The sequence below is a fragment of the Anolis carolinensis genome, chromosome 3 (genome assembly GCF_035594765.1).
Source record: "Anolis carolinensis isolate JA03-04 chromosome 3, rAnoCar3.1.pri, whole genome shotgun sequence".
Lineage (NCBI taxonomy): Eukaryota > Metazoa > Chordata > Lepidosauria > Squamata > Dactyloidae > Anolis > Anolis carolinensis.
Genome location: NC_085843.1, coordinates 21815512 through 21828404, shown reverse-complemented (window position 1 = coordinate 21828404; position 12893 = coordinate 21815512). Strand labels below are relative to the sequence as shown.

The 12893-nt window shown below is 40.3% G+C and overlaps 1 protein-coding gene across 6 annotated transcripts in view; it reads right to left on the bottom strand.

The window, feature by feature from the left end:
• cntn5 (contactin 5) overlaps positions 1-12893 on the bottom strand; it is an 870111-nt gene that overhangs the window by 36330 nt on the left and 820888 nt on the right. For all 6 annotated transcript variants that reach the window (XM_062977117.1, XM_062977120.1, XM_062977119.1 and 3 more), the window contains one exon: positions 7939-8009. In XM_062977117.1, coding sequence (XP_062833187.1) covers positions 7939-8009 — 71 coding nt within the window. The remainder of the gene's footprint in view (positions 1-7938; positions 8010-12893) is intronic.

Below are 12893 nucleotides of genomic sequence, written 5' to 3'. Positions count from 1 at the left end.
GGAAAATAAGAGAATTAATCTCTGGAGTGTTGTGTAGTTTTCAGGCTGTATGGCCATGTTCTAGCAACTTTTTTGCCTAATGTTTCACCTGCATTTGTGGCTGGCATCTTCAGGCAAAATGTCAAGCAAAAATGTTGCTAGAACACGGCCATACAGCCTGGAAACCACACAATACCTCAGTGATTCCAGCCGTGAAAACCTTCGACAATACAGAGATAATATCCATAGTTGTTTCTTCGACCTGAAGTGGGATGTAGTTTCAGTCAACTACAATCTCTGATAAAAGTCAGGAAAAACAGTAAAATGATCTCATCTTCTAATTCCTCACATCATATGTGTTAATATCTCATCTGAGGCAAAGACTACTTTCATACTACATAATTATTAGACTAGGGTTCTACTATAACTATGATTCCATTTTAACAGGATGTGTATGGATTCATGGAAGTTATAATTTAGGGAGAGCAAATGCTCCATCCCCAATCGTAGACCAGGAGCAACAGGAACATCCTTGGGAGAGTAATGGGCTCTCGGATGTATCTCAATGGATTGTCATTGATGAATGCACTGGGGATGTTGAGGAGGAGGACAACACTTTACACCTGCATGATTCACTTCAACAGGAACACTCTTCAGGGGACATACACACTGTCTTGCACAAAAGGGACCCTGTCAATCCTCAAAGGAAACAGGTCTTGGTAGTAGGTGACTCCCTCCTTAGAGGAACGGAAGCCATCATTTCCAGACCAGATGGGATGGCTCGAGAAACATGCTGCCTCCCGGGGGCAAAAATACACCATATCACTCAGAGGCTCAGCAGGCTCCTAAAGCCCCATCACCCTCCCCACCTTATGTTGATTCATGTAGGTACCAATGACACCGCTAGGCATACTTTTCAAAAGATCACAAATGATATTCGAGCTCTGGGAACAAAGCTAAAACTGTATAATGTACATGTGATCTTTTCATCCCTCCTCCCCGTTGTAGGACACGGCTCTACAAGGGCCGGAAAAATAGTACAGGTCAATAACTGGCTCAGAAAATGGTGCCAAGAGGAGCATTTTGGCTTCCTTGACCATGGTCTACTCTTCCAGGAGGATGGCCTATTGGCAAGTGATGGGGTGCATCTCACACAAGCAGGAAAACATCTTTTTGCACACAGACTCACAAACCTCATCAGGCGCACTTTAAACTAGATCCACTGGGGGAGGGGAACAACAGCCTGGCGAACACTATATTACCCACGACCACAGGGAACCGCCAAAAGGCTAAACGGAGGGCTGCACAAACACAGCAAGGACCAAGTACGGAGAGCACAATAATCCCAAATAAACAGCTCAAGGGGAGGTCACAGGGGCTTACATGTCTTTACACCAACGCTCAGAGCATGGGAAATAAGCAAGACGAACTCCAACTCCTAGCACAGCACCACACATACGATGTCATAGGCATCACTGAAACCTGGTGGGATGACTCCCATCACTGGAATGTAGCCATTGAGGGCTATAACCTCTTTCACAGAAATAGAACAAAAGGGAGAGGAGGGGGAGTAGCTTTATATGTCAAAAACAGTTACGTTGCAGAAGAAATGCAAGACTGTAATCCGGGAAACCAGCTTGAAAGCATCTGGATAAGAATCAAGGGAACCGGGACTCAAAAAGATCTTGTTGTGGGTGTCTACTACAGACCTCCGAGTCAGGATGAAGGACTTGATGAAGCCTTCTGTCAACAGCTGACCAAACAGGCACAAAAAAGAGATATAGTAGTCATGGGCGATTTCAATTATTCCGATATCTGCTGGAAAACAAACTCAGCCAAGAGTACAAAGTCCAACAAATTCCTCACTTGCCTTGCAGACAATTTTATGGTCCAGAAGGTAGAAGAGGCAACAAGAGGATCAGCAACTCTTGATCTAATCTTAACAAATGTGGAAGACCTGATCAATACAGTTGAAGTGGTTGGATCCTTAGGGGCAAGTGACCATGTGCTCCTGGAGTTTGCAATACAAAGGAATGCTGAAACTAAGACAAGTCAAGCACACATTCTCGACTTTCAGAGAGCTGACTTCCAAAAAATGAAGGAATTACTGAGCGGCATTCCATGGATGCCAATATTAAAAAACAAGGGAGTTAAGGATGGATGGGAGTTTTTCAAAAGTGAAATACTCAAGGCGCAAATGCAAACAGTGCCAACAAAGAAGAAAAATAAGACAAGTGCAAAGAAGCCAGAATGGATGTCTAAAGAACTTCTAACTGAGCTAAAGCTCAAAAGTGACATGCACAAGAAGTGGAAAAGGGGAGAAATCACCAAAGAAGAATTCAAACGTATAGCCAACACCTGTAGGGAAAAGGTTCACAAGGCTAAAGCACAAAATGAGCTCAGGCTTGCCAGGGACATAAAAAACAATAAAAAAGGCTTTTTTGCTTACGTTGGTAGAAAAAGGAAGAAAAAGGAGGCGATAAGGCCTCTGCAAGGAGAAGATGGGGTGATGGCTACAGGGGACAGGGAAAAGGCAGAACTGCTCAATGCCTTCTTTGCCTCAGTCTTCTCACAAAAAGAAAGCCATCTTCAACCTCAGCAACATGGAATGGACGAAGGATTGGGGGAAATCCAACCCCAAATAGGGAAACAAGCTGTCCAGGAACACCTGGCCTCTCTAAACGAATTCAAGTCCCCAGGGCCAGACCAGCTACATCCAAGAGTATTGAAGGAATTAGCGGAAGTTATTTCAGAACCACTAGCAATTATCTTCGAGAGTTCTTGGAGAACGGGAGAAGTCCCAGCAGATTGGAGGAGGGCGAATGTGGTCCCTATCTTCAAGAAGGGAAAAAAGAACGACCCAAACAATTACCGTCCGGTCAGCCTCACATCGATACCAGGCAAGATTCTGAAAAAGATCATCAAGGAAGTGGTCTGCGAACACTTAGAAACAAATGCGGTCATTGCTAATAGTCAACACGGATTTACCAAAAACAAGTCATGCCAGACTAATCTGATCTCTTTTTTCGATAGAGTTACGAGTTGGGTCGATACAGGGAATGCTGTGGATGTAGCGTACCTGGATTTCAGTAAGGCCTTCGACAAAGTCCCCCACGACCTTCTGGCAAACAAACTAGTAAAATGTGGGCTAGACAAAACTACGGTTAGGTGGATCTGTAATTGGCTAAGTGAACGAACCCAAAGGGTGCTCACCAATTTGTCGTCTTCATCATGGAAAGAAGTGACAAGTGGAGTGCCGCAGAGCTCCGTCCTGGGCCCGGTTCTGTTCAACATCTTTATTAACGACTTAGACGAAGGGTTAGAAGGCACGATCATCAAGTTTGCAGATGACACCAAACTGGGAGGGATAGCTAACACTCCAGAAGACAGGAGCAGAATTCAAAACGATCTTGACAGACTAGAGAGATGGGCCGAAACTAACAAAATGAAGTTCAACAGGGACAAATGCAAGATACTTCATTTCGGCAGAAAAAATGGAAATCAAAGATACAGAATGGGGGACGCCTGGCTTGACAGCAGTGTGTGCGAAAAGGACCTTGGAGTCCTCGTGGACAACAAGTTAAACATGAGCCAACAATGTGATGCAGCAGCTAAAAAAGCCAACGGGATTCTGGCCTGCATCAATAGGGGGATAGTGTCTAGATCCAGGGAAGTCATGCTCCCCTCTATTCTGCCTTGGTCAGACCACACCTGGAATACTGTGTCCAATTCTGGGCACCACAGTTGAAGGGAGATGTTGACAAGCTGGAAAGCGTCCAGAGGAGGGCGACTAAAATGATTAAGGGTCTGGAGAACAAGCCCTATGAGGAGCGGCTTAAAGAGCTTGGCATGTTTAGCCTGCAGAAGAGAAGGCTGAGAGGAGACATGATAGCCATGTACAAATACGTGAAGGGAAGTCATAGGGAGGAGGGAGCAAGCTTGTTTTCTGCTGCCCTGCAGACTAGGACACGGAACAATGGCTTCAAACTACAGGAAAGGAGATTCCACCTGAACATCAGGAAGAACTTCCTCACTGTGAGGGCTGTTCGACAGTGGAACTCTCTCCCCCGGGCTGTGGTGGAGGCTCCTTCCTTGGAGGCTTTTAAGCAGAGGCTGGATGGCCATCTGTCGGGGGTGCTTTGAATGCGATTTCCTGCTTCTTAGCAGGGGGTTGGACTGGATGGCCCATGAGGTCTCTTCCAACTCTACTATTCTATGATTCTATGATTCTATGAGAGATTACTAGTATTCTCATCCAGAAGCACTAATGCCACACCAAACTAGAAATCCCAGGATTACATGGAATAGCAGTTAAACTGGAATCATAGTGATTTAAATGTGTTCTGTGAAAGAGGGCTCTGGTAGGAAGTACAGGAGCCCTGCCTTGGTTCAAATCAAAGAGCGCTATAAACATGGCACTCATGCTGTCTACCCTGAGTGGTGGTTCAGAAGGAAATAGCAGGAAAAAGATAATAGGGCAAATCTTAACGGGAATGCAGCAGGGACGCAGGTGTTTTTACTCTTTTATTCCACTGTAATCCTAACCCTCCTTCTTCCTGGCATCTGAAGCACAGAGGATGCTTCAGATACAAAAAACTATTGAGTCTCAGTCAACTCTCATCCCTTTCAGAAGCTTTGCAAATAATGCCAGTAGAAACGTACTTAGTACTGCAGTGGCCTTTAAGGATTTCCCAGAAATGAGACACTGCCTGTTAGCAGTAGCCCTCTAACTTGAGTGATATATAGACATCTAAATTTAAAAGGTCAAGAAATAATTACTGATATGCCAAGAATTAGGTGATTTTTAAAAAATGGAGCTTCCAGGAAACCTCACCACAATTTCATCTTTTTAAAAGCAGAATGTCATTTTATATATAAACTAGGACATGTGTCCTTCGAAAACGGAAGGGTGGGGGAGAGAAACAAAATAAGTGAAATGGCAGGGGAGGTGTCCAGATATATATTTTGGTGGGAATTTTCCTCCATTCAAATGTATAGTAAGCCCACCTGCCAGCATTTGTGTTTAAGAAATTTCTGTTTACCTTTTAAAGTAAAATAACAGGGAAGAAATAGTATTCTTCTTCCAGGAATAAATTAAATTCTACAGATGAATTGGTGTTTTATTATTTTTTCCAATTTCAGTGCATTTATAAAGTTCCATTTCCAATAAACAACTTGTCAGTTTCCTCTCTTTCATGAAGTGGGCAATCATATCAAAGTAGCCATCATCATGCAGAAGGATTACAGAAGACAACAATTTACATTAAATTTATATATGCGATCTATCTAGGTGCGAATTTAGAAATAATTGCTATGCAATAGAAATGCAACATTCACCTTAGCAGCAAAACTGTATTATAGGCCTATGCAAATTGATAATTTCAGGATCTCTGTTCTTCTTACACCTTCAGATCCTTGAACTAGATAGTCTTTTGAACAGAAAACACAACATGTAGGACTGCTTTATGTCAACCTTTTAGACATAAAGGGAAGACTGTCCTTGAATGAAAGACCTCCAGGTCACCCTATCATCAACAGCTCTCCCGAGGTCTTGCAGATTCAGGGCTATTGCTTTCTTGACTGAGTCTATACACCTGGAATGTGGTCTTCCTGTTTTCCTACTGCTTTCTACTTTGCCAAGCATCATTGCCTTTTCATTTAGCCCATGGGCCACATAAATCACACCTCCAATTTTACTGTGTCTGCTTTGCTTATTACTTACAAATGGATTTAAATCATGCTAACGTAAATCCTCAGGACAGGACAGTATCACTGTGCAAACAGAATAGCTAGCAGAATATTATTGCTGAAAAGAATAATTTAAAATACATTCCAACATTCTATACAGCCTTGATTTTTGTTTCCAGGGTGGGATCATTGATCTAGAAAACTCATCCTCTTATAGCTTGCTGATGTTTTGATGATAAACATAGCCTTACTAACTGTATTATTATTTACTATTTCCTAAAATAAGAAGCTAACAACACCCTTAAAAAGTCACTGTATAAATAGATTTGGATTTTCCACTGTCACCATCACTATCACCATTATTATGTCTTCAATTTGTACAAACTTATGTTGACCCTAACATGAAATTTTCTTGGCAAGAGTTGTTCAGGGGGGATTGTATTTGACTTGTCCTATGATTAGCCCAAGGACACCCACTGGGTTTCATGGATGAGCTGGGATTTGAGCTCTGACCTTCAGAGACCTAGACCAATGCTCAAACCACTCTGTCATGCTGGTTCCTATCTCCCCACCCCAGTTGAGACTGTAAGATAGATAATTAGATTTGTAAGGATCCACTGAAGGAAAGCCAGTAACAAAGGCATTCTCCATTTAAACATTAAGAAGGCTTCTAGATCGGTGGTTCTCAACCTGTGGGTCCCCAGGTGTTTTGGCCTACAACTCCCAGAAATCCCAGCCAGTTTACCAGCTGCCAGGATTTCTGAGAGTTGAAGGTGAAATCATCTGGGGACCCACAGGTTGAGAAATACTGAGGAGCAGGTCTTGGTACAGAGGGGGAAAGAAAGCAGGGTGTGGTTACATATGAAATTCACCCTTCTTCCTCTTGGAAACCAAACCAGCTACACCTCTATTGTCTCAGTTGAAAATAAGGAGAAGGAGAAACAGCTTTTTGATGAGGCACAGTGTATAGAATACATTCTTGCAACTTTTCCAAAAAGAGAGATATCAACACACATGTCACACTTGCTGTTGCAGTTGTTATGTGCTTTAATATCAAATCTGACTTGTGCTGACTCTCTAATAGGATTGTCTTAGCAAGATTTATTCAGAGGAGATTTGTTACCATCTTCCTTCAAGAAAGAGAGAGTGTGACTTGCATAAGGTCACCCAATAGGTTCATATGACTGAGTGGGATTCAAACCCACCTCTCCTAGAATCTTAGTCCAACACTCAACCATGTTGCCTCAAGTCAAATTGACCTGCACATATTTCACTATTGGGATAATGGCCAATTCTGACAACCCTGTCAGTAATGGTGTTGTCTAATGCCTAGAGAGTAGGTCTCTTTTTCTGTCAATTTTACAATCAAACATTATTCAAACTATCATTTTGATCACTCCTTACTAGACTTGTGAATTAACACATGAATAAATCCCTTGGTTTAATTGATCTACTGAAGTCAGAACTAACAATAAGATTTAGGTCAAAATGTTCCATTCTAGTGCATTAGGGTTAATCAAGATTTATATCATTGGTTCTGATATAGCATTGTTTTATATTATTTGGAAAAAGAAAGGTGGCAACACTTAGGTGACATTGGTGGTTTCAATGTTAGTGAGGTGGTCAATCCAATTCAAGTTTGGATCAGCATTTTAAAGGAGCTAACCAAAGTGCCGAAACTATTTTGAGTATATGGTTCTACATCTTTGAAGATTCTTTAAAGTTCTGTCTAAAACCTCAAGCAGATTTACCACCCATCTGTCATGGTAGGCATTCAATACCACTTTCAAATGCCCTATTTGGAGCTGCCCGGTAGTTTTGCCACTACTGTCAGACAAACCCAACATATTACCAATCTTCTCCATCTTGGAGCTCCAACCAAAAACTGAGTTACAGATTTTCAATGAATACGAAAGTTATTCCTCATCAGGACAGATGGAAGCAGAGGTGGATATTTGGTTGCTTTGGATCAGTGATGATGTGGACTGTTCCACAGTCATGCCGAATTCAAAGGACATTGTGAATACAGTGGAAACAAATACAAAATTAATTTGAGATACTGCCATAAACCATAGGTTCCTAAACAGGCGGTATTTTGTTCACTTTAAATTGTGACCTACAGGGAGATTTTAAGCAAGCATTTAAGAAATGATCTTTTGTATTCCTCTCTTGACAGGATTTGCTATGGGGAAACCTCAATGCAGATCTCCATAGCTTGCTCTCAAAAAAAGGCAACATGAAACAAGGACTTTAATCAAAAGAATTTCTTACCTCCCATGCTATTACTAATTCATGCCGTCTTCCACTTCTGCCACTTACATTAGCAGGAGCTGTCTTTGGAACTGTGAACAGAAAGAGAAAGAGAGAGACAGTGACACAGAGAGAAAAATGAGAACGTCCAAGTTAGTGAAGTTTTCCCCAAAGTACATCCTTTGTCAGGAAGTTGATGGGCCCTGGGCAAAGCAGGTCAAAAATAACAAAGACAGACAGACTGATGTTATTCCTGCTTCTGTTTTCAACTGTATGTTGTAGACTCTAATGGTGCAAGCCAGTAACAGTGCAAAAGAGGGAAAGAGAAAATGAATAAAATAAAAAATGTGTTTTTAAAGGCGGTTGTGTGCAGTTTGCTTCTAAAAAATAAAAAGGTGTTTGGGTACCTATCATTTTTTGAGAGAATACCAAACTGGGTCAGGCAACAGCTGTGACAGTCCTGCAAAAATGTTGACCGCTAAGCCGAACAAGGCTACAGCAGGCAATAAACATGTGATAAATCTGGGTTGCTGTGAGTTTTCCGGGCTGTATGACCATATTTCAGAAGCATTCTCCCCTGATGTTTTGCACACATCTATTACAGGCATCCTCAGAGGTAACGAGGCCATATAGTCCAGAAAACAGCAACCCAGTGATTCCGGCCATGAAAGTTTTCGACAACACATTAGATAAATCTCTTTTCTTCTTCCTGGAATCGTCAAAAGCAGGACAAATGGTGTAGATCCATTCTGTTATGCTGCCTGTCTTTCATATTCGCATTCTATTATTTCATTCTTAATTATGTGAAGATCTTCAGCATAAACAATTAACTACACAGAGATAGTAAGGGCTTGATGTGTGATCCTCTCTATAACCAGGTCTGTGCTGTGCACATGCTTCATACCAAGGTTGATAATGAAGTGCAGCAGATGAAAGTATTAATTTCCCGACCCCGAGATCTTTCACAAGCTGCCAAGAATGACGAAATACTTCCCAAACAAAACCACAGTATTTGGCAGCTTTTGAGAAATTGGTTTTTGAAAAAGAATGCAACAATGCAGGGGTGGGGGGTATTGAGTCAGCAGACTATTGAAAAGTGGAATTTCCAATGAAAGGTCATTAATCCCATTTTAGGGAGGTTTGGAGAAGCTGAGAGCTACAAAAACAGATGAGTATGTGTGTGGCCTACAGCCATAGGGATATTTTATCCAACTCTGTATTATTTGACACAGTTGTTTGTCGCTAATTTCCCTCTGCAATACATTAGGCCTTCCTCAAAATTTGCTTCAAAGAATAGGCCTAAATAACTATCTGGAACATTTATTTATTTATTTATTTATTTATTTATTATTTCAATCATTTATACCCCACCCTTCTCATCCGATGGGACTCAGGGCGACTTACAAGTGGCAATTGATGCCGTTACACTGATACACAATGAACTAAAACGTTAAAACAGTTAAAACAGTCATAAAATACAATATACAAAGTTTAAAACAATGCAAAGTGCTTATGCCATTCATCCACCAGACTGATAACATTGCAGAAGCCCAGTAGAATCAGCAAAAATTACCTCCTGCTAGTTTTCTCCCCTGTCCTTGAATGGAAGGAATCTTTCTACTAGTGGAAGTCTACATAGACCTAAAACATTGTTAGCTTCCTCAAAAATTATTGAGAGTTTTTTTGACCAGAACAGAACAGAAGAGAAGGATAGCGAATACTCCAGAAGACAGGGATAGAATTTAAAATGACTTCAATGGATTAGAGAGCTGGGCCAAAACAAAACAAATTTCAACAAGGAGAAATAAGACAGTATACTTAGGTAGAAAAAAATGAAATGCACAGATACAGAATGTGTGACGCCAGGCTCGCCAACAGTATATGTGAAAAAAATCTTGGAATCTTAGCGGACAACAACTTAAACATGAGTTAACAATGTGATAATGTAGCTAAAAAGCCAATGGGATTTTGGGCTGCATCAAAAGGAATGTAGTGTCTACTAGACGAAGGGAAGTAATGGTGTCTCTTTTTCCTACTTCGGTCAGACCTCACCTGGGGTACTATGTCCAGTTCTGGGAACCACAATTTAAAAGAGATATGGAATGTGTCCAGAAGAGAGAAACTAAAATGATCAAAGGTCTGGAGACCATGCCCTATGAGCAGCGACTTTAAAAGTTGGGCATGTTTGGCCTGCAGAAGAGAAGGTTGAGATGAGACATGATCACCATGTTTAAATGTTTGAAAGGCTGTTATAAGGAACAGACAGCAGGCTTGTTTTCTGCTGCCCTGAAGACTAAAACTTGGAGCAATGTGCTCAAATTACAGGAAATGATATTCTACTTGAACATTAGAAAGAACTAACGTTCTTCCTAATGTAAGAACTGTTCAACAGTGGAAATTTCTGTCTCGGAGTGTGGTGGAGTCTCCTTCTTTTAAACAGAGACTTTTAAACAGAGGCTGGACAACTATCTGTCAGGGGTACTTTGATTGGCTTTTCCTGCATGGCAGGGGGTTGGACTAGATAGCCCATATGGTCTCTTCCAACTCTAAGATTCCATGATTCTATGATTCTATGAAACAGAATGTGCTTTGGTTGGCTTGCCAGGAACTGGATATACTGGTTGAACATTCCTTATCCAGAAATCCTAAATCTGCCAAAATCCAAAATGGTCCACATGAGTGGCTGGGATGATGACACCTTTGATTTCTGATGGTTCAATGTACACACACTTTGTTTCACTCACAAAATTATTAAAATAACGCACAAATTACCTTAAAACAATGTGCATAAAGTTATATAAAACATATTCCATATACTCATGTATAAGGCTAGAAATTGTAATAAAAATGTATCAAAACCAGCGACTCGACTTGTCCATGGATCAATGTAAGGCACCAACTCTCCTAACTCCTTTTGAATAGCTGGGCAGAAAAATGGCAGCAGTACTGCCCAGAGCAAGCTGGCCCTGAAGCGGTACGGACATGAAATGAACTTCAGTTTATCCTTCATTCATATCAAAATGCGTAATTTTGTCCTCAAAATCTGCTGGACTTATACATGAAGTTGACATATACAAGAGTATATATTGTAAATGTACTTCATATTTAGATTTGGGTTTCATCTGTAAGATATCTAATTAGGTATATGTATGCAAATACAGGTATTCCGAAATCTGAAAAAAAATCTAAATCCAAAATATTTCCAGTCCCAAGCATTTTGAATGAGCAATACCCAACTTGTAATCACCCCGAAACATTCATTAGCACCCCCAGTTTAAGTAAAACTATCTATGTTTATGGTACAATCAAGCTGTGCAAGTTTGTATGTGCCTACAAGATGCCTGTTGATGTATGGAAAGTTTGAAACCACATAGATTTCATAGAGTTTTTTTTGGAGCAAGGAATATTCTAAGAGATGATTCTTAATTGTCTTACTCTGACATATAGCCTATAGCACCTGCCATTCTCCCAGTGCTGGGATCGAGTGCTGGGATGTAATGCTTTCATGTTATCCAGTCTGTATCTGATGAAAATATAGTTAGCACTAAGGCCAACACCAAATTCCTTTACTACATCTTTGGCTGATCATGAAAGTGTAGTAAATAGATCACAAATCAGAGCATACAGTTTACTCCCAGGTTATTGAAAGAATTGCCTATCTTCTTGGTTTAAACAAGGCTTGTACCTTATTTATTCATCTTTCATTTCCACTGATTTAGAACACAGGCTCTTTTTGAAATATCTGATGGCCTTGTTTGTTGCTTAACTGGAAACCAGCATCTTTTCGGGGATTTTTTTGTCAATGGCCTTGTAGACTGAAGCACTCCTTACATGAGTAAATGTTAAAAGAATAAACCTGTCCAAAGAATGGATTTCCTTCTGCCCCAGACTGTAAAATACACAGACATACAGTGAAACTCTTTTGGATGTATAACCCTTGTAGAATAAATATGCCAAAGCAATATTTTTCTCTCTGCATTGCACCAAACCGAAAACAACCGCAACATGCTATCCAAGAAGGAACCCTCCTAAATGAATAAATGTTCAATGAAGAAACCTATTAAAATAAGCCATCTCTCTCACCCATGGTCACTGGAATTATGTATTTGCAGATTTCTTTGAAATCCCATTTGATATTATGGAATATGGTTTTCTACTAAGAACTATTTGCTCATAAGCTATGTTTATTGCCACATAATTAGTCCCTTGATGCTAGTCTTGATATTAACAATGAACACAGATACAGATATTGACCAATAAATACAAAAAGGTGCAAGGAAATGAGAAAGAAATAGTGAATAGTGCAGTGAATAATTTCTCCTAGATCAAGCAGTTATTTTCTTCATTTTCTAATGCAACAAAAATGTAGCAAACTTGATGTACTTCTGATTAGCAAAATGCAAAATTCTTTAGCTGTTCTGTGGATTTGTTGGGTATTATTCTTAGGAAAGCATTTGGTATAAATATTTGCCAGAATTGGTATCATATTCTGTCAAAATTATTTTATACCTGCAGTTGAACTTTTTAGGTCATTGTGCAAATTCAGCTCAGGGTTCCACAGACATTGTTTTCCAGATGTAAGAGTTGCACATTCTTGGATGGCACATAACTATTTTATAGTGCCTACAATATACCACTTGATTACTTTGGATTGTGGAAACAGTCATTGCTTATTCCTCGTTGCAGAAGGGATCCATTAGTAAGCAGTACACTAGCAACACCCTACAGTATTGTTAATCAAAAGAATGGAGTAGCATAACCACCACTTACATATGTGGGTAAAAATGTTCTCTACACATGCATGACAAACTTGAAATTTTTTACTTGTTTGAGAAGAGAGCTTGAAAGAATAATGAAAAATGTTTGAAAAATTGTCATAAAACATGTGTTGAGAAATTGTGATTAGAAGAATCCTGGATTGATGAAAATCTTCATAATGTGGTACTGGACAGAAAACAGCCTTTTCTGTGTGAAAA